The 20,737-nt window shown below is 47.6% G+C and overlaps 1 protein-coding gene across 4 annotated transcripts in view; it reads right to left on the minus strand.

The window, feature by feature from the left end:
• Positions 1 to 20,737, minus strand: part of DOCK11 (dedicator of cytokinesis 11) — a 77,208-nt gene that overhangs the window by 16,551 nt on the left and 39,920 nt on the right. For 2 of the 4 annotated variants that reach the window (XM_040089214.2, XM_040089215.2), the window contains exons 25-41: positions 19,093 to 19,162; positions 18,891 to 19,016; positions 18,258 to 18,329; positions 17,770 to 17,916; positions 17,175 to 17,258; positions 16,640 to 16,751; positions 13,030 to 13,208; positions 11,105 to 11,218; positions 10,493 to 10,568; positions 10,106 to 10,209; positions 8,098 to 8,209; positions 7,909 to 7,975; positions 7,402 to 7,449; positions 7,149 to 7,214; positions 6,786 to 6,919; positions 6,011 to 6,126; positions 4,048 to 4,185 (exon numbers count right to left, since the gene is read on the minus strand). In XM_040089214.2, the coding sequence (XP_039945148.1) occupies positions 4,048 to 4,185; positions 6,011 to 6,126; positions 6,786 to 6,919; positions 7,149 to 7,214; positions 7,402 to 7,449; positions 7,909 to 7,975; positions 8,098 to 8,209; positions 10,106 to 10,209; positions 10,493 to 10,568; positions 11,105 to 11,218; positions 13,030 to 13,208; positions 16,640 to 16,751; positions 17,175 to 17,258; positions 17,770 to 17,916; positions 18,258 to 18,329; positions 18,891 to 19,016; positions 19,093 to 19,162 (1,765 nt within the window). The remainder of the gene's footprint in view (positions 1 to 4,047; positions 4,186 to 6,010; positions 6,127 to 6,785; positions 6,920 to 7,148; positions 7,215 to 7,401; positions 7,450 to 7,908; positions 7,976 to 8,097; positions 8,210 to 10,105; positions 10,210 to 10,492; positions 10,569 to 11,104; positions 11,219 to 13,029; positions 13,209 to 16,639; positions 16,752 to 17,174; positions 17,259 to 17,769; positions 17,917 to 18,257; positions 18,330 to 18,890; positions 19,017 to 19,092; positions 19,163 to 20,737) is intronic. The other 2 variants (XM_040089216.2, XM_040089217.2) reach the window with 1 other exon arrangement.

Below are 20,737 nucleotides of genomic sequence, written 5' to 3' on the forward strand. Positions count from 1 at the left end.
AAATCATGCCTGCATGCCCTCAGGAATGCAAACAAGAGACTGGTTTGTCCCTCAGAGCCTAAAATACAGTGACCCACTCTGCCTTCCCAGAGAGGGCCACCCAGGGAGCAGCAGGACCAAGCCAAGCCACAGCTCAAGCTCCCTGCGTTACAGCAGGGCTCAGGGACCTGCAGCAGGGAGAAGGGGAGCACCAGCACCCTGGTGGCCTGTCTGTCCCCTCACCAAACCCTTGAGCACAGCTGTCGGGGCAAGCTCAGCCCTGCCTGCAAAGGGACACCTGCAGCAGAGCCCTGCCCCAGCGGGCAGCAGCCTCCTGGGGATGCCAGGCTGTGTCCGTCTGGCTGCCGTCACAAGAGGTGGCTGGCAGGGAGGTGACACCACACTCAGCCTCCTTCCACCCCGGCCACAGCAGGCTGAGCACAGGGAAGCAGAACCAGGAAGGGTTTTGTGCTGGCACGCAGCCGCTTCCGCAGCCACCGCAGGGACCTGCTGGGGAGGGGAGATGCCAGCACCTCCCGAGGGGCTGCTGGCTGTTTGGGCATTGCACAGCAGCACTCTGCTCCTTCTGCTGCAGCTGGTGACCAGGCCCAAGGAATTTCCTGGCACCGAGAGGCAACGGAGGCAACCATGGTTTTAGCTATTCAGAGGAAAGGGGTGTTCAGTTCGTTCGAGACCCCGTGGTCCTCATGGGGCATGGTCCATTAGACACTTTTATCTGCCCCACTTCCTTCTGCCCATGGAACATGACAGTAAACAGTGTCAGTCAAGAGGATGAAGCTGTTATTGTGGCCCTCTATTCCTTGCATTAAGTATATATGTTCCAGGAAAACTTGTAGGCACTGCTGTGACTACCACCATGGCGTGCTGGTGACAGGGTCTTGATCTAGGACCTGTGGCTAGCAAGATATTGGGATTGCACCAAGAAACCAGAATTAGGACACAAAATACTTTTTGTTCACTGCCTTTGGCCAAAAGCTATCTGCAAAAAGCAAAATCGAGAGAGAAGGAAAGAAAGAAGCAAAAAGTCATCGTAATAACACAGGGCCACAAAGAGCGCACATGCAGTTGGGAAAGGAGCTCCCGAGGAAGTGCTGCCCACTGCAATGCTGTCCTTCCCCCGGAGAGAGGTGGGATCGTGGCCAGCACTGGGCTTAGGGCTGTGTGACAGGGCGTGCACAGACAGCACAGCCATGGTGGCACCTGCTCCCAGCAGGGACACTGCCTGCCTGCAGAGGCTTTCCAGACATTTCCAAACCACTGCTAGGGACAAAAACATTGCTGGGGAATCCGCTGCAGGAGGAGCCATGTGCGCTCCCCTGCACGCCACACCAGCTCTGGAGGAAAATCTGTGCCTTTTACACAGGGAACCTGTGTCCCTCTCTGGAGACCAAGCCCCAGCAGATGCAATGGCTCCTGGTGCCAGGTTCAGGGAAGCAGGTCCATGGCTGCTGGAGATCCAGCCAGGTGCTGCCTGTGGCTCTCCAGCTGGCACAGAGCACACTCTGGGGAGAGCCCCTGTGGCAATGACTGTGCACACTGCTGGAGCCCATGTCTGATCCAGCCCCAAGGCAGAGGACCAAAGCAGGGGTCAACACAGCAGCCAGCCCCCAGAGAGGCCTCAAAGGGACAGGACAGCCAAGGGGACAGGCAGAACGCATGTCTGAGCTGGTCTTTAATGCACGTCCCTCCTCTATGCATGCTTTCCTTCATAACTTTTAATTTCAAGACCATACCCAAGCATGCATATAGGCATTTATATATGCATTTATCTGTAAGTAACGCTCTGAAAACACAGATTCAATCTTGAAGAAAACCTAGAGTGTGAAACAAGAACAATCTAGCTTTTGTTGGCTCTTAACAGACAGTAAATCAGAGGCAGCTTTCTTTCCAAATTCCCAGAACACACGCATGCAACCAAAACCCAAGATACAATTACAGAAGATTTTTGTTCTTTGCTCTCTTGCAACATTTTTTTAAAGTCTTTTGCCTATCAAATAACTGGATTTAATGCAGAAGACAAATTTTGGGATGCAGAATACATCTCAGGAGGTTTTTTCCCTCTAGCAACCTTTTGCTGTGACTACAAACAAGAGGGGGATTCTTTTCATTGTAATTATAGCTACAGAAGGCCATAAAAATGAGAAATTTTCCGTTCTAGCTGTGACAAAGGTACAATTCCCTTTTGCTTTTCTTGAAGTTACAAAGTAGAGCAGAGCTAGTATTTGAAAACAATCTTGCAGGAAAACATTTCATCCTAGACTTGTCATGAAACGCAGTGGCCACCTGCCACAGCCGCCACAGCCACTTTAGGCCTTAGAAGAACCCTTGAGAGGACTAAAAGGAAGTTTGGGACTCGTGTGGTTGAGGAGTTGGCAAAGAAAACACTTCCTCCTTATAGATACCATCTGCTGGGCTCATATCTTGCTTTTACAGAAACCATATATGTCCTGTCATAGGGGAAATGTGAGAAAGCTGAAATCAATAATTTGTATCTTTAAAGACCCATGATGTGAAATTCAGTGTGGATTTAGACTGACATAAATCCAAGAAAACAATCCCACAGCCCATCCTTGCAGCAGCCAAGCATGAAGCCTCCTTGCTGTCACTGGTGTTTTGGGAAGGAAGTGTGGACCCCCTGAGGGGCTCCAGGCTTTGAAGGCTGACAGTGAGATCAAATTGAGCGGGTGTGCAAGTTTGGCTTCACATTAAACAAAACAAAACAAAACAAAACAAAACAAACCGAAACAAAAAACAAAACAAAACAAAAAAAAAAAAAAAAAAAAAAAAAAAAAACAAAACACCAAACCCCACAGAAAATATGCTAGGAAGGCAAGGAATGTCTGTTATTTGCTATAGGCACACATATTTCTGGCTGAACAAACTTTTGGCTAGCAAGGGGGAGAGCGGGGTGTGTGCAGATCTGCAGCAGGACGGATCTTGAGGCTAAGCAGATCACAGGCAAGCAGAGAACTCAAAAGGAAGGCAGAGCAATAAACACGGACGTAACCCTGCAGAAAAACTGAGTGATAACTGCTCCTGCCAGCTGCCAATCTAGCAGGCTTTAGGAAGCCCCATAGAAAAACCCCTTGTAGGAGACCACGCTGACGGGAGCGGACAGGGAGCCAGCAAGACCTCTGCAGTTCTTCTTCCCATGTGTTTGCTCAGCACCAGCCAAAATCCAGCCCTAGACATACACTAACTCTTAGCTTTGCTCTGTGGTTTCAGCAAAATGCACAAAACACAGACTTTTTCCACCTTTGTAAAACAGTGTAGGAGTCTCCTGTTTTAACCAAACTTTGCTCAGCAGCTAGTGCAAAAAAGTTCCTTTGGAAGCTACTCTTTGCTGCTTACCGCTCAGATACTGTGCCCTGCCTGGCTGCAATCTGCCACATGGATTTTGACTTGTTAATGAAGAGTTGTGCTCAAGGGATTTGAGATGTTTTAATTGTATTTATGATAAATAAATACGCAGCTTGGGAGGAATGGTGTTCACGTGAACATCAGGTCTTGAAAACGTCCTCGTGAGCAGTGGCAGGTTTTGACAAGCACAAAAGGCAATGTCAGCCAACAGCTCTTTTGTGGTCAGCTGTGGCTTTGTCCGTGCTTGAGCTCGAGGCATTAAACAGCCTCACTACCTACCAGGGCTCAGAGAGCACAGAACAAGGTTCAGCAAGAGCTATCATCTCTCCCAGGCAGTGGGTGAGGAGTTGCCTGTCAGTGCATGCACCATTCAAGCAACAGCACTGTGAGCAGCATTGGCAGTTTGGGGCAAAGATTCCAGCACCAGCTGTTGGTCAAACAGACTCTCGGACACTTTGTGACCCAGGCAAGTGAGGGACTTCCTCATGATTTCTCCTTTTGCTTCCTGATACACAACAAATAATAAATAACTAGAGAACTCAACCTGGGCTGATTTTTTTTTTTTTAAATCAGTGAAGCTGTTTTCTAAAACACATCTCCAAAATATTGGTTTAACAGGAGTTTAACCACACTGTCCTCTCTGCCATACTTAAAAGTTCCCCCACACCCTTGTCATGTATTACCTACCTTACTAATGAAAGCCCTCAGAGAGGCAAACACGTGCTTAAGGGCTGCTTCTGACTGCCCATTTTTGAGAAAAGCCAGATGGATATCAAAAACCTTCTTCATAAGTGGATTGTGGCCATCGTTGCTTAAAAGCTGGGTCTGGAAAGCAACAGGAGAATTTACTTTGCAGAAATGTTGTGCCTGAAGCTGGAAATGATAGAGATAATTTTGCAGAATTAATCATATTAATTCTTAAGACAGATAAGCAACAGGAGCCTTCAGTAAAAATACAACCAATAAAATGTGACAACCACTAGAAAATACCAGTTGTTAGCAGAGGCTATTTTTGTAGCAGAGAAAAAAAACTAAAATATTTTATCACTTTTGAAATCACTAATTCCAAAACCCAAGACAATATTCTATAAAACTTCTACTGGTTGCCTAGTTATTTTAACTAAAACATGCTCTTAGCAATGTTACTATCACATTGCGTGGGGGGGTTTTTTGTTTGTTTGTTTGCTTTTTTCCATTTCTTTTTATTTGTCTTGAAAATTGTTTTGTTTGCAGCCCAAAAGAGAGAGAGGGAAGGAAAAACCTCATTTTTTCACTGGATAGATTGGCAGCTGTAGTTAGTCATTTTACTTCCCTTGTTTCCTGCAGTGTTTTGCCAGTTTGCACATTGTGGAGATACGGTAAAATGGAATTACTTGGGGGTTATTGATACAGTTTGGTTTCAGACCAGGTGGGCTGTGCCTGCTGCCATGCCCAGAGACCTGTGCAGGGAATTTGGGCGTGAAACAAGGATGTGGATATCCTGTATTGATAGGAAATCAACAGCCCCCATCCCACTGCCAATCCTTGCAATTCTTGGGCTGGCTCAGATTTTGACACCTTGCACAGACATTGTAGTAAGCTCAAGATCCAGACTTTTACACTGAGCTCATTTCCTGTGGCAGTGGAACAGCATCAGCTCAGTTGCTGCAGCACAGGACCCACTCGTGTGTGGTGTGACCATAAAAGCGAAGCTGAAGCCCAGTAAAGGGGAAGGGAATCCAGTCTATCCTGTGGTTTGAAAATCACATTGCTTTGTGGTTCAGCGATATTCCAAAAGAGGCAGCTGAGAAAGTCAAGTAAATTTTAAGCGCTGCATTGAAATCCTTTTGCTGTTACCAAAGTTCTAAGGAGTAATTTAACATCTGCACCAGGATGGCTTTTTGGCTCTGCAACAGCAGCAGAACACCTTTCTCTTCATCTCCATCTACAAAGGAAATATTAATTGTGCGTGCTCTGAAATCCAGAGCTGTTCTTGTGACACCCTGCAAGACACATTGCTACATGCAGGATTCCTCTGACTACACTTCATGAAGAGCATTTCTGGAACAGCATTTTCCTGCCATCCTAGGGTTCCCTTCACCTCAAAGGCCTTGGCTTTTGTAGATGGCACTGACTGCCAAAAGCATGAATCCCAACGTGGAAGAGAAGAATTCTGCCTGTGATTCTGGTCCTGTCTGCACTGGTAACCACAGCTGGAGCGCCTCAGCCCGAGATAATCATGTACAGTGATTCAGAGAAATATGGGCCTTGCTTCCAGGTAATTTAGGGTACAAAAGAGTGACTGTTCTAAAAATGTTGGACATTGATTTCCCTTTTCTCTAGTCCCTCCTTCCTATGCGATATACATTTCCTCTTATTCTATTTTTGTAATACCTACAGTCATGGCATAACATCCATGCAATTTTCTCTGGCTTTGCAGTTTTAAAGAAATGGCAAAATTGCTTAAGGATATAATTACTCTGAGACCCTGTGAAGTACTCGGTGTTTTGGAAAATAAACAAGCTCTATGATTAATAAAATAAACAAACAAATTATTTGCTTTTGTAAAGCCTTCCTTATTCTTCCACTCTAGGAGAACAGATCGCAAAAATCCACACACATATAAAAACACAGCACGCTTTTCAACAACATTTTTGATTTCAGTGCTGACCTTGAAACTCTGAGTGAAAAAAGAGATGGTGTCCAGGACAGTCAGGCACACTTCGGTGGCAATATTGCCCTCCAGTAACGCCTGGTGCACAATATCTGCTTCTGAGGTGCCTGCATCTGTGGCAGAGAGAAAATCAGGAGGAAACAGCGTCCAACACTCCAGCTCCCAAGAAATCTAAGTGCTGATATAGAAAAAGTTCTCCCCTTGCACTTCACTGCATTTGGGAGATGATGCAAGAACAGCAAGATGCTGAATTTGCCAACTCCATTCAGAGACGCTGCCCCAGCCTGATGCCACACCAGAAAAACTGTACCTGTATTGTCTCTTAATATCACTGTCTTTAAAGCCAGACACAGCATGAGATGTCCAAGTTGTCTCCAGAGAGGGGAAATGGCAAAGTGCTTCAATGGGACAAAATGCACCCACATGGAGAGGCTCAGGGCAGATCCCAGCACAGGTCACTGTGCAGCGCAGTTCTGCTTGCCCTGTTCTCTGCCCAAGCCAAGGCATTACCTGCACACACAAGCAGCCAAGGAGCTGAGGCAGAGCAGCTGCCTTGACAGGCAAGAGCACAAGTCCTAAATCCCAGGGGTGATTTTTAAGGGGCTGGCTCAAATGCCACCCATCTAGGAATGTTGTAGGGAGGCCTGGTGGCCACTGCAGTTCTGTACAATTTGAGTAACCTGAAGCAACCAGCAGCGAGTGGAAAATGGCTATGTGCAGCTTTCACCAGGCTGACACACGGCTCGGGCCCCTCTGGCTCTGCTGTACGTACTGTGGTTGAGGGTGAAGGAGGTCTCCAAGCTGCCCAGGTGCTGCAGCCGCACCCCAGCTCTGCTGCGGAGCGCCGGCATGGTCTGGGATTTCCTCTCAGCTGCCGTGTGCTTGGATAACCAGGCATCCTGCACCCTGCAAGGGGGAGCAAAGACAGGGTTTGGGCAGCAGCAGCAACAACCACACCGCTAGAGGATTACACAAGGCACCAGGAGATCTCTTCCCTGCAACACACCAGTCTGGGACAATCCCAGTGGGACCGACCACGCTACGCCGATCCGGCTGCTCCAGAAGGCCCTAGAGCTAATACAAGAGCAGGGATGCTGCTCAGGAAGCGGGGATGCAGCCGGGACTCTTGTCTCACCTGCAGCTGGCTGGGGGGGACACTGCCAACCTGCGTTCGCCTGAGCCTGGGGGTCTCATGCAGGAGCTGGAGGGGAGGGAAGGGGCAGGGTGCTGAGATGAGGGGCCCCTGCTCAGGGCACGGCACTGAGCAGAGCCCCGGACCCGCTGGGGTTTGCCCAGCGTGGGTGTGCACGAGCCCTTCCCACCTCCAGTGGGGCAGGGAGCATGGGGACGACCTCCATATCCCAGCACCAGATGGAAGGATGCAGTACCTGGCAATATTCCTCTTCCCCACGTATCTGAAGTGAAATAAACACACCCTAGGAAGAAAACGAAATAGGTATCTGTTACAGAACCTGCAGATCAGGAACAACTCAGAACATCAAAACCCTCCCCGCTGTTGCCTGTGGACACACTTTTCTGTGCACAAGGGCTTGGGTCTGTGTTTACAAGTCACTTGACCTCACACTCTTAGTTTCAAAGTTCTGAGGCACATCCCTGTCTTCTCACCCATCTGTTCCCCCAAACAGCTTGCTGCAAAGCAGAAGCTGAGCCCACAGGTGGGATACACCCCAGACAGAGCAGAGGGCACTGCCACTACAGTGTGCTTCCTCAACATGCAACCCTTGCTTCTCCTCCGAGGGAGGACGAGCATGTCATTGCAACCTGGGCAGACACCCCTGGTGCTGCACAGGACAGCGCGCGCACCGCGGTCTCCTCCTCCGCCATTCTGACCACACAAAGGCGCAGAGTTTGAACAGCAGCCTCATGATACTCACTCCAGAAGCACGAGGACATTGATCAGCTCCTGGGGGGAGAATTTGTTCCAGTAAGCTAAAAGAGTGTCTGAAAGAAAATGAAGAACAGTGCACTGAGATTTTAAAAAACTCAAAGGGGGGGGACCTTACAGACCAAAACTGGCGGTCCCTTGTCTTTCTGGATGCCTCCAGTGAGCAGGAGGCACCAACCTTCAGAGATCATCTTCACAATGTACAGGTAGCACATCAGGAGTGTCCGGATCTCAAACTGGTCCAGCCGGCTGCAGTGGGACACGCTGCTCCTCATGGAGCTCCTGCGGATCTGCTGGGACACAGGTGTGACATGGAGGGCGTGGGCCTGGGCTCCTGGGCACGGAAAACCTGGCACACACCAGGTGTGCTGGCATTCCTCCTGCCCCCCCCATGTGCACCCCACAGCACCATGCCTTGGAAACAGCTCATCCAGAGATCAGCAGCCTGGAAATCCTTGGGCACATCACCAAACACTTCTCTGCTCAGAGAAAAAAAATGTCTGAGCAGTGAATGACGGGCTTAAAAACACACAGCAGCCTGCTTTCATTTCCCCTGCTCTCTGCAGCATTTAAGCTCCTGGACATTTTTAAAGCCAGTTATTGTAAAAAGAAATTCACTGGCTGTCACCATTTAAAACAAAAAATCTGACTCTGTTAAAGACATACACTTCAAAACAAAATGTCAGTTATTAAAATAAGGAGGACATTTCATCTTAAGAACGTTTTTCCTCCCCTTGATTTTTGGAAGTGTTTCAATTTTCCTCCTACTTAGTGACTCAGGCAAAGTAAGTGAAATTCTGCTGATGAGTCAGTTTATGTGGGAAAGGCCTGGGCATCGTGAGGTGGGAAGCATGACTTCTAAAGTTATACCAATTTTATTTTGCATTCTCTGTGCTTCCTGAGCTGTATCCTTCATTAAATGGATATGATTAAGCCCTAGGCTTCTCATAAATCTTTGCCTCACATGTTTGGAGAGGGATCCACAGATCTTGTCTGCCGTTTATTCTGGGATAAGCTGTGGATGCAAGTCATAATAAAGCAGAAATAAACAATCATTTTAAAGTCGGAGACATGGTGCTGTGGCCAGAGATTTTGCTATCGACCATGCCAAACTATCAAGCGAGCACACAACTGACTCCAGGGGAGCGGCGCAATGAGCAGTGTCTGTCTCTGCAGAGCACTGTTGAAGCTGTGCTCCTCCATGTGGCACTGCTCTGACATGGCTTTGTGGACGCTGCATTCCCTAACAGAAAGATTTTTTGCTCTCAACAACTCTGAGAAACGTTCAAGCGCATTCAAGAGGAGGATGTCTGGCCATGGGGGAAGAAGCAACGCCCCCTCCTGCAAACCCCATCAGCAGCGCTGGAGCACGTGCTCAGGGCTTTGCTGGAGAGTCAAGTGTTTGGCTGCGCTTGGTCCCAGGGCTCTGTGATTTATGGAGAAGAGCTTGCAAGGCCCCACCTCTTCTAAGCATGCCAGGACACAGCCCTGAGCCCAGATAATCTTTGCCTTGCTTGTTACAAGGGCCAAAGTTTTTGAAGATGTATCAATGACGCACGCCAACCCAAGGTATCTGGAAAGTGCCTTGAGGAAAAGCAGGGTCTGGTTCGCACAAACACCTGATTTCCATGTGCGCAATCTGCCAAGAAGAGAGTACTGAATACCCTCCCCATCTAAACAGTGGGGTCAGAGGTCTTTGTGGCGTGACCACAGTCACCTTCTGCAAATTCGGGCCAAGTGTGGTTATTTGCCTGGGCTGGTTTTCCTGCAAACTCTTTCTTAAGTCAGTGGTCACTGGCAATCTCACATCACGGTGCTCTGCTTCTCAGACATTTGGAAACCGATTCCCAGCACGAGGCACTGGGGTCCAGCCAGGCTCAGACCCGGCCACACACAGGGAGCACATCTGAGTATGGGCAAATGCACCATAGGAACAGAGATTTTCCACACAGATTTTGCCTTTCATCTTCAACAATTTGTCAACAATTCTATTTTTGGCTCAGCGATGTTTGAAGAGGGAAAGCATACCAGACCCGTGACCTTTGTTAAACGTCAATTTGCTTGTTTCCAGAGATATCTATAAGCTGGCTTTGGACAGTGTTACCACTGGGAACTCCTTTTCCCTCCCCCTTATTTAACGCAGCCTGCAGGCTGAGCGCTGCTCTTCCCAGCCCCTGGTACATTACATTTTCACTCTGATCCGAGGAACTGGTTGCTCCCTCTGCGTTCAAGGATCCTTTTGAGTCCTCCCGCTTTATTGTATGGCCATTTGGAAGTGCTGTTCCACAGGCTGAAAAAAACCCCAGACCCCACAATTAAGCCCTTTGCACTTGTCAGCACAGCACAGGCAGCGCAGATGGGGCTTGCCAAAGCCCCATGTCAAAAGCTGGAAAAGGAAAAATCTGGAAAGGGCAGTTAGGGTGACACCACATCTGGGGAAAACTATGAAGAGTTCTGTGAGGTCTTTTAGGAGATGACTAAAGGTTTCAGGTCTGGGGTAATGGGTGCTTCAGACTGGTAATAGCTATGTTAAAAATAAATGGGCAATTTAGAATTTAGAAAAATTAATTTACCTGGATCTTTGTCTGCAATCAAGCTGGATCTGCTTGAGGGGGGTGGAAAACTGCATATGAATTCATCCCTGGATGCCTGTAAGGCAACAAAAGGTTTTGTGACCAACAAAAGGTAACACCTATTCCCTTACAGATGGGAACAGTGCAACACAAAATGGCAAATTCGAGAAGGTTTTAAAAACAACACAGACGGAAACAGAAATTTCCTTACTTCTATAACAAGGAGACAAAGGACTTGGGGAGGAGTACAAAGAATAGCAGAACATATTAAAGTAAGTCATAGCAGTGTTTTTGTTTTTCAGAATTTGAGTTGAAATTTTGAATTGTTTTTCCCAGATGCCGGATCTGTAATTCCTTTGCCCCCAGAAAGGAGGAAAGTCTAGTCTGCAAGGCTAAGGCCACTTGGGACCCGCACACACAACTCTGGGGAAGACAGGCAACTCCCCAGAGCAGCGGCTGGAGTCCCCGGCTGAAGCACTTTTGCACTTGGAGATCCTCTCCAAGCATCCTTGAAGCATCCTCTTTGCACTTGGAGAGGATCACCTCCCCTCACAGCCCTGCACACACTGTCCAAAGACATGTCAGACGTGGAGGCATCGCAGCTTTACTCACAGGGCTGGAGGCGGGGCAGGAGGTCAGTGCCTCGTGGCCGGCCACGCGCTGCAGGTTCTCCAGGAGCACCCCGAAGAGCGGCAGGTACAGCTGGGCAATTTTTGCCTGCTGGTTCTGAAAGCAGGCATGGAGAAAAACCTCAGTAAGAGCCCAGGTTTCCAATGGAGTGAAAAAAGGGGAACTTGTGAGCCGAAACGGGTATGCATATATATCTGTATTTACACGCTGCGTGTGGTGTGTGAGAGCCTGAGCTGGTTTGGCTTCTCATCTCCACTTCTAGAGCTGCCAGAGAGGTATTACCCTTCTAGCAACAAGCTTGGGGCACTCGGGGGTTTTGGAGGCTAAATAACATTCCCAGTCATACAGGATGTGTGACAAACCAAGTCCTGGATTTCCTAACTCTTTAACTGGCACTTGACTCGCATAGTTTAAGTGCAACGCCCAGGAGTAATGTAACAGAAACATTTGATCCATGCCTGGTGCTGGCTGCTGCGTCCAGTCAGAAATTCTCCATAGCAAATGCTTCTAGTGAAAACAGGTCGAAGGAATAGATTAATTTGGATTAACTGGTACAGATCAAAAATGATTGGGTTGACATTTTCTAAATGGAGGACTCCTTTGCATCCAATTCTTTTTTGTTAAGCTTGTATTATTCTGGATTTGGTTGAAAGGTTAAAAAAACAGGAATTTAAGGCTTGAGGATTGAGTAGAACCTTTTAAATAACAAAGAAATCCAGTATTTTCTTCTGATTCAGTATGACAAAAGATAAAAGAAATCTTGAAAGCACTCATGGATTGACAAAACCTTCTCATAGCCATTGATAGGGCTGGGCTCTCCTCGGGTCTGCCAACACATGCTCACCCCGTCCTGCCCATGATGTGATTTTTTTACTTTGGAGTCTCTGGCCACCAGCTGAGCATCCTGCCCTGGCTCCAGGCAGTTTCCTGGTCACACTGCCTTGAGCAGAACAGATATACAAATATCCTGTGGGACAGCAGCAACGGGGAGTTTCTGAGGAGCCAGGGGAGTGCTGCACACTGAGGGAGCAAACAGCTCCTGATTCAGTCATGGATCCTCCCTGCAGAGAAAAGCAAGCCCACCTCCAGCTCGGGCTTTCAAACAGGCAGAGAAGGGAAGGAAGCGGACCTGGCTCTGCGCCCCTGAGAGCCCCTGGCACTTCAGGGCACTCCTCCCACCCTTCATGCCAGGAAGCCACCCATGTTCCCAGAGAACGCTCAGGAATGCAGCACACCAGGAGCAATGTGAGGATCAAAACTCTATGCAGAGGCATGTTTTCAGGACAGAGCAAGAACTGGTAATTTCTGCACAGATAGCTGGGCACTTTGGAAGGGATATGGGTCAGCAGGGAGCAGCACTAAGAAGAAACAAACCCATTTCCAGTCTCTTCCAGCATCATCACAGGCTGAACCTCTGACCAAAGAAAACTGAGATCCACCCAGAGGAAGTCCAGCACCTCATGAGAATCAAGATCCTCTCCTCTAATTAGTGACTCTCCAGAGTCACTAATTAGTAAAACATGCTGATGACTCGTAACAGAGAACAGTTCTGTTTCCTGATTATAGTATATAAATACAGGATACAAATTTAGGCCCAAGACCAGAACATCACTGGCGTCCTAATTTTATTGAACAACTCTTGGCTAATGACTCTCCCAAGTTCCTTAATGGTTTAGGGCTTAATTACCTAAATACTTAGCATGAGTAGGAGGGCTGGAGTTATTTCCTAAATGGTTTCTGAGATATTACTGTTATTCCATAACTATTTACAACAGTTCCCTAAAAAGCAATTAGAATACCCTTGGGTATACCATACAATATCTAAAACCCTGGTATGCGATTTTTTTTTTTTCATAAAATTAAACAACATTAAGTTAAAGCCAAAAAGCCAACATAACAGGCCTGACCTTGTGTTGGTATCTGTTGTCAAAGGCATGCTTGATCAAGAGATTTTTTAAGACTGAGATGGCCGTATATCTGATATCATAATTGTCCTGCAAGGCAACAGAGGCTTCTCTAAGAAGTATCCCCACGAGGAAGTGATGCTTGCAATACTCATCAGTTAAACTGTACTCAAGATTTATATCTGAAAGAAACAAGAAGGTGATGGTTAAGGGAAATGTTCCAAGAGTCTGTTCAGAGCAAGATATAAACAGTCATGTGAGCCACAAAGTCCTCAAACAGTGTTCACCACCCTCCTACAGTGCATTGATCTTTGAACAAAGCTGAACTGGCCATACAGCCTTCTCCAGCAGTGAATTAAGTCATATCAAAAACTTTGTGTCTTCTAGTGCAAGCTGTTCATTAATTTCAGCCCTCACTCATACAGCAGCAGCTCGAGGAAGGATTTCTGCAAAGTGATGCTCTCCAAAGCTTCCCTCTCTGACGAGAAATTTGTAACTGAGAGGTGGCTGAAATGGGGAAAGACAGCACAACTTACTGCCTGGGGATGCTCTGCTCCTGACTGTGGATTGTCCTGTAAGTCCCCAAACCATGCAGGCAGCAGGGATACCAACCTCCACCAAGCTGCTGTGAGGGTGGGAATGGGCAGTGTGTTTACCTGGCCACCCAGCCCTAGCAGTGCTGCTCTGCAGCTCATTCCGCATCCTCCACAGATCTGTGTTCCTTCTCTCGAGGTCAGAGAGCAGAGCAAAAGCCTTTAGTGCTGCTGGGATGAGGGATGCAAATGAGGACATGGTGCCAAGCAACCAGGGCTGCATCCCAGCCTGCACAGCTGGGCAGCGGCATGGGCCGGGGAGCCAGGCTGGGGCTCCAGGCTGCTGCCTGCCAGAAGCAGATGTTGAACTCAGCTCCTCGGAGGCTGCACTGACTGCTGAGAGAAAGCCAGCTCAGTGCCTCATCACCTTGCTTAACTTAACTTGTACCCCACATCTCACACAGATCCAGGCAGATACTGTGATCAAGGCAGAGGCTGCCACCAGGCTAAGGCGTTGCTTCTGCTGAGGTGCCTGAACAGAGCAGCGGGGAAGTGACAGACACAGTGAGTGTGGTGCAGGGTGCATGTGCACTGGGGCTGCTATGAACAGCCTTCTCCCTGACACCATTATCTCTGCCAGGCCATTTACCAAACTAGAACTGCCACAGGTATAACCCCAAAGCTCTGTGTTCTTCCCCCAAAAGGTACAAATTACTTTGTTCAGCTCAGATTTTTTTTTTTTCAAAACCCCACAGGTATGAAAGTGCTTCTGCGGTAAGGCAGGGTGCATTCAGCTTTGAAAATCCCAGCCAAAAGGTTCCAGCTGCTGCAAAAGATATTTTTAAATTCATTGATTCAAAAGTAGCATTTACTGGATTGTGAAACTTGGTTTCAGAGGAAAGAAAAAGTAATCTGGAACATTATCTAGCTTTCACTGTTAGTCATGTTAGCAAAAGCCCAATTGTCACACACCATGGTTATTACATTAGTTGGATGCAACTAACTGATTGGAAAGTGTATACTTAATTTGACATTAGAGGATTTGATCATTCCAGTTGGACCTATCTACTCAAGAGAACCATTCCACAGCAAATGAAAAAAAATCTAATTATGTGTAAAAAGAAAAGGGACAAATAAAAAGACAGCAAAAATAACCAGGAACAAGTAATGCTCTCTGTCTTGGAGAAACAGGACAGTATGTCATGTTTTAATATTATTTGTGAGGCCTTTGCTTAACTCCCAGCTTCTGTCAATCCCTTGGATTCTTTCCCATCACAACATTGCAAAACTAATCACGTGCTGCTGGCCATGAGGCCAAGCTTGGAGCTTGCTCTGGCTGACGTCCTCATGTGAGGCAGCAGGGACAGACCAACAAGCAGCCCTGCACTGGCTGGGAGGTTTCAGAGTCGCTGTTTCAAGATGCAACACTCCAACTCAACAGGATGTGGTTGCAGAGCTGTGCTCTGCCAGCCTGCCCATCTGCACTGGCTGAAGCTGCAGAAACTCTCTCTATCCACCTCCCTGAGGGCTATTCCTTCTTTTCATAGAATCAGAGCATTAGGGGTTTGGGCATCCAAATAGGCTGATGAAGAGGTCAGACACACCAGCAGAGTCTCTCCTGTAACCACAGGTCTGTCCATAAAGCCAGACAAGTTTGCAGTGAAGGTGCATCCCCACATGGCTCTACCATGGCCGGCAGGGCTCAGGCACCACTGCAAAGGCACTTCTGCTCCCTGAGCATGGGCTGCTCTGCTGCCATGAGCTGTATGTGAACCTCAGCTGGCAGGTACAGCCACAATAAAACACAGCAGAAAAGATGAGCTGCCCTAACAGCTTTTCAATTTAACCATCACAAATGCGAAGGTGAACGTTAACCGAGAAAGAGCATCCTTACGTTACCATGCCACTAATGAGCATCAGGGAGGCACTGTGGATGTGTTTTTCTTGGCTGTTTCTAGCAATACTCCTTGTTAAACAATGCCAGGCAAGCAGCCAAACTGATGTAAGAGATTAGCAGCTGGTCCAGAAAGCTCTGAGCGGTCAGATATTTACCAAAACAAGGGATATTTCATTTACTGCAGCTTCTGCCACCTGTTTGTGTGTGGAACCACTTTGGGAACTGCCTGGCTTCACCCTGAGGCACAACCAAACATCCCCTTTCCTCCACCAGAATAAATCATACAATCATAAATCCATGGGGCTTTTACACGGGGAATCCCAAACCTCACTCTCCTCTCCAGCACTTATACTGGCCAGGCTATTGGCATCCAAAATGCAGTGAAGGTTGCCAGGTTATGTAGCACAGATGAGCCATTAGGGCCCAGAGAGAATGGGGCTCTGCCTGTGGCACTCCTGGGGGCTGGCAGAGGCTGCATTGCCATCAGTGCCAGAGCTCCAGCCACCCACACCTGCACACAGCCTCAGCTCAGCCCCTTGTAAGCCCCTTCCACGCCTTGCTGAGCAGCTTCAGGACCAAAGAGAACACGGTGTGACAACAAAAGCAGCAAGGATGTGTGTGGGTGCCACAGTACAAACACCCTTGGTATGCACCAAGGGCTGGCACAGGCTCAAGCTCTGCCGGCTGACTTCAGGTCTGGGAACAAGCTTGAACACTGTGCACTGCTGTGCTCTTGTTCAACGTGAAAGCAGCAGGTAACCTAGATCCCTAGATCCCCTTCTGGTGGCCACGAGGAGAGCTGGCAGCAGAGCAGGAAGTTCAGTCTGTTCTCCCGCATCCCCGTTCCCTACAGGACACAGCAGTGAGACTCCCACTTCTCAGGGGAGGCTGACACTCCTGAGAACAAAGGATTGCATTGCACAGTTTGCCTGTTTTCTGAAACACGGGCAAGTGTCTTCCAGACATCGCTAGTCCCATTTAAACTAAAATACAGGAAACGCTGAGAAGAACGACTGCATACCATTCTGGAAAAAAATGATGCAAACCTGACAGAAAAACATGTTGTCCTGAGGTTAATGTCCTAACCAGGACACACATTTCCTTGACACCAAACCAAAGTTCTTCTAGTCAGAAGCCATCAGTAATAAATTATAACTCTTTAGCCAGTCTCTTAAGAACATACCTTGAACTCTTTGCAGCTTGGGTTTGGAAAATGTCATTGGTAAGTTCAGAGGAATGTAGTGCTCATGATTGCAAATAGTTTGAAGAAATTCAAACTTGTATTCAACCAGAAGCTGAGATTTAAAAAAAGACAAACACAAATTAAGTTTTTAGTTTGGCCCATTTTCTCCCAGTTCAATGTACTTGTTGCACAAGGATTGAAGAGTCTAATAAATAGCATCTGGTGAAACTCACTAATAATTGGCAGATTCTTGTATGGTTCTTCCTAAGTGTCAATGCACAGGGGTGTCACTTGGGATTTCTTTGTCTTTTTCATCCAGGCTATTAACCACTCTTTCCTTTCATTCTCTTTACGTTACTTTAAAGAACAGCTGGATACAGGCTCTTGGCCTGAGACAAATAGGTCTCTGCCTCTAAAAAACTCTGCAGGAACAGAGTCTAAAGGTACTCCAAGAGCTGTATAAAATAATCACTACAAAACTTTGATTGATGTAGATATGTATAGCAAACAACTTTTCAAGAAACCTACTGCTTACCTTAGGATCTTTTGGGCTGAAACCAGAAATGTAATCATTGATCAAGTTAAAAACAAATCCTCTGTCCATAAAGGTCAAACAACGCTGGAGAAAAATATAGCAACATGTGATCAGCCATTAAAAATAAAGGCAAAGATCCTACATCCCCTCCATACTACTGTCCTGCCAGCAGTCAGATTTCATCCTCTGGGTTGCTGCTGACTTTCCAAAACATACACGATCCCCTTTCTCTGAAATCATTTGGATGAACTTACTTCAGTCTCCAGTGGACAACAGAAATATTTAAAATGAGAGTATACATATTTCAAGTTCCAGTTGCTAGGTATGCCTGAAAACCCTCAGTAACATACATAGTTACTGTCTCTTTGGAAAGAGAAGATTTCTTTCCCAGGAGAGCTTATCCCCTCAAGAGTATTTACTTCTGTAAAAACCAAAGACAAGATAAATCAAAACCACATTTGTTTGCTTGCTCCACATTTCTCATTGTCTAGTGGGGTTTTTTTTGGTTTTTTTTTTTTTTTTTTGGTTGGTTGGTTGGTTGGTTGTTCTTTTTTTCCCCTGATAAAATCTTGGGAGAAGGAAAGAAACTGCTGACCTTCAGGAAGTTAGCCAAGCTAAAGTTGACATTCCTGGACTCTTCAGGGATCTCATTGTAGCGAATGGTGACGTGAGGAATGATGGCAAGCAGCAGCGAGTGCAGGGCGTGCTGGTAGGACTCAGGGAACCTCTGGCCCCTGGGCAGCTGAAACCAAGAGCACATCCCAGCTCAGTGCTGCAAGCCAGTAGCTGGGGAGAACTGAGCACAGGCACGAGTTCTTTAGCATTTGTTTTTGCTGCTTCCAAATAAAATATTGACCAAAGAAAGTATTGGCTGCAACTGCAGTAGGTAGTAACAGAAAAGGGGACTGCACAAGCCACAGGGACTTCCGGAATTTTTAAATTACAACTGAGAGTGAAAGGGCAGAAAAGCAAAAAGTAAAGTGAAAAAGAAAGTTAAGCTGTTCAGCTTCACAGTTTTTTTTGTTTGTTTGTTTGTTTGTTTTTAAACAGAGTCACATAACTTTTCAGAAAAGATTCTTTTACCTTGATTTTGTTTTCTTCCAGTAAGTACATTGCCATGGACTTTGCCAATGCTTCAAAGAAAAACCACGAGTACTAGAATGAACAAAGAATACTATTACTTTTCTCAGCAGGATTGAACATGACTGATATTCCCCTGATTGTGTGGGGAAGCACCTATGTGGGAGGGAGAATTCACATTCAAATGGCTTTTCGTAAGCACTGCTTGGCTTGGAACAGACGCTTTTGCTACCCAGAGATGTCCTGCCAGTCTAAGTGTGGGAATAGATTTATCCCCTCTGCACCCCAATGCACCCTGCCAAGAACCAGCAAGAGCTCTGGGCCCTGCCAAGGCCCAGAGAGGCAGAAACTCAGTTTGCCTCCCATGAGTCACCCTTCAGGTGTGGCTTGAGGAAAATAGGTAAAACTGGCAAAATGAAGAGCCTTTTGCTGTCTCCTGCCACGGGCCTAAACAGAGGCACCCTGCAAGAATTCATCTCTGTTTTAAGGGGAGAACATCAAGGATGTAGATGCAAGGAGCTGCCCTGGCAGCTTCGCCCCTGCAGTGGGTTCAGATGGGGGTAAGTGTTGGGATTTATACCAGACCCCCTTTTCTTCCCCTCTGCCCTTGGCAGCCAAGCATTGCCAATACTTCACCTTGAGTAGCTTATTGATGGCTAGGAAATCCGCCGACTGCTTCAAGATGGTGGCCATGGAAAGCACCAGGATTTCATGGATCATCTTTGCCTGCTTGGCACTTGGCTTCTCAGCTCGAAAGACGTACTGAGACAAGAACAGCGGGGTCAGCGTGTGCCTGCTCCCAGCAGGGACTCACGAGGGGCACTGTGTCGTGACTGACCTTTATGAAGGAGCGCAGGTAGTGGTCCAGACCTTCTTCATGGCACTTGGACACGATGTGCAGAAGAACCCTGGGGAGAAATGTGGTTTGTGCTCAGCACGCAACACGAGGGCAAGTTCCTCTCCCTCGCAACAGCAGACAACACGTGTGTCCCATCCTGCCCAACCCCAAAAGCCTCTCTACTGGCACGGCCTGATCTGCAGAGCGACAGTTCTTGCAGGCCAGCCTGCCCACACACAGCTCCTGCACCATCCTTGCACACACAAAGCACTCAGATGAGGTGCCCAAAGCCTCTTCTCCGCTTCTGTGCTGGCCCAGGCAAGCTGACTTATAACACTCAAGACTCCTTGTACGAGGTGGTGAGATGGAACATTGCCCATCATTGTTATAATCTAACACCTCCTTGCATCCCTGGAATTTATTCATTCTGGAAAGCTCCTTTTTACTTTTACTTTATTTACATAATATGCTCCTTGTTACATGCATATTTTGGGCTTATTTTGGACTACTGCATTATTTTGGGCATTATTTGCCTTGCAGTGTGGGAAGGTCAAGCAGATCCTGGAGAACATGCCAACCCTCTGGACTCACTCCCAGGCAGCTGATCAAGGCAGCAAGAGCCTGGTTTCCCCAGCCACTACTGGGGATTTACATTCCACTCCCAGCCAGAGGGAACAACAAACTATTGCATGTTGTCACGGAACCCACAGGCCAAACCACAAGGAGTTCACGAGCCATTTATCAGATAAAGTGGGTTTTAAATTCCACTATGAAAATCTGATGAGAAAAGAGACGTTATTAAACAGAAAGCTACTGACAAACCGGAAGGCATCAGGCCAAGTTTTAATAAAAAATCTCTTGAAATGAAGGTGGGAGCTGGTCATCCAACAGGTACCTGGAGTCACCTGTTCCCCTCTCCTCACCCTCTGGTGCTTCAAACAGAGTGGAATTACAGTGCTCCACAAAGGAAAAGTTCTCATGACCCCTATCATATGGCACAGGGCTGTGACTGCAATAGGCACCACATCCCTGGGGACCAGGGCTCAGCCTCCATCCTCCAGTTCCATGGGAGCAGAATGCTTCTGGTACATGGATGCATGCTCTGTGGGACCAGAGGAGGATGACGTTCAGCACCCCCTGTGCACGGCAGCACCTCGCTGAGGCAGCACCACGGGAGGAAGGCGCATGTTTTAGGGGGGAGCACAGCTGGAGCTCCAAGCCAGCACAGCTGGAGCCACAGCACACCACACCCAGCCCCAGGGCACCGGGAGCAGTCCTGACGCCAGGGACTGGCGTGCCAGGATGAGACTAGGACACTGCTTCCCACATCTGCTGCCTGCAGCTGGGATGCACCTGGGCACTCTGCAGGCTTTTGATATGACAATAACTCAGCTCCCAGGGCCACCAAACCCTTTCTCTTCTGAGAAACAGCCCAGGAGTATCTTTAAATTACCATGTTTTTCCTCACACCACTCTCAGGACAAGAGCCCCACAATGCCCCCGTGCCACCCACATGACCCAAGGGAAGAGAGCAGCAGGGGACAGGCAGTGCTGTCACTCAGCACCCTGTGCTGGGAAACCAGACCCTGCTTTGCACTGCCATTTGTGGCTTTGCATTTGCCACTGGATGGTTCACCCAAGACTC

Source organism: Hirundo rustica, chromosome Z (genome assembly GCF_015227805.2).
Source record: "Hirundo rustica isolate bHirRus1 chromosome Z, bHirRus1.pri.v3, whole genome shotgun sequence".
In the NCBI taxonomy this organism is placed as follows: domain Eukaryota; kingdom Metazoa; phylum Chordata; class Aves; order Passeriformes; family Hirundinidae; genus Hirundo; species Hirundo rustica.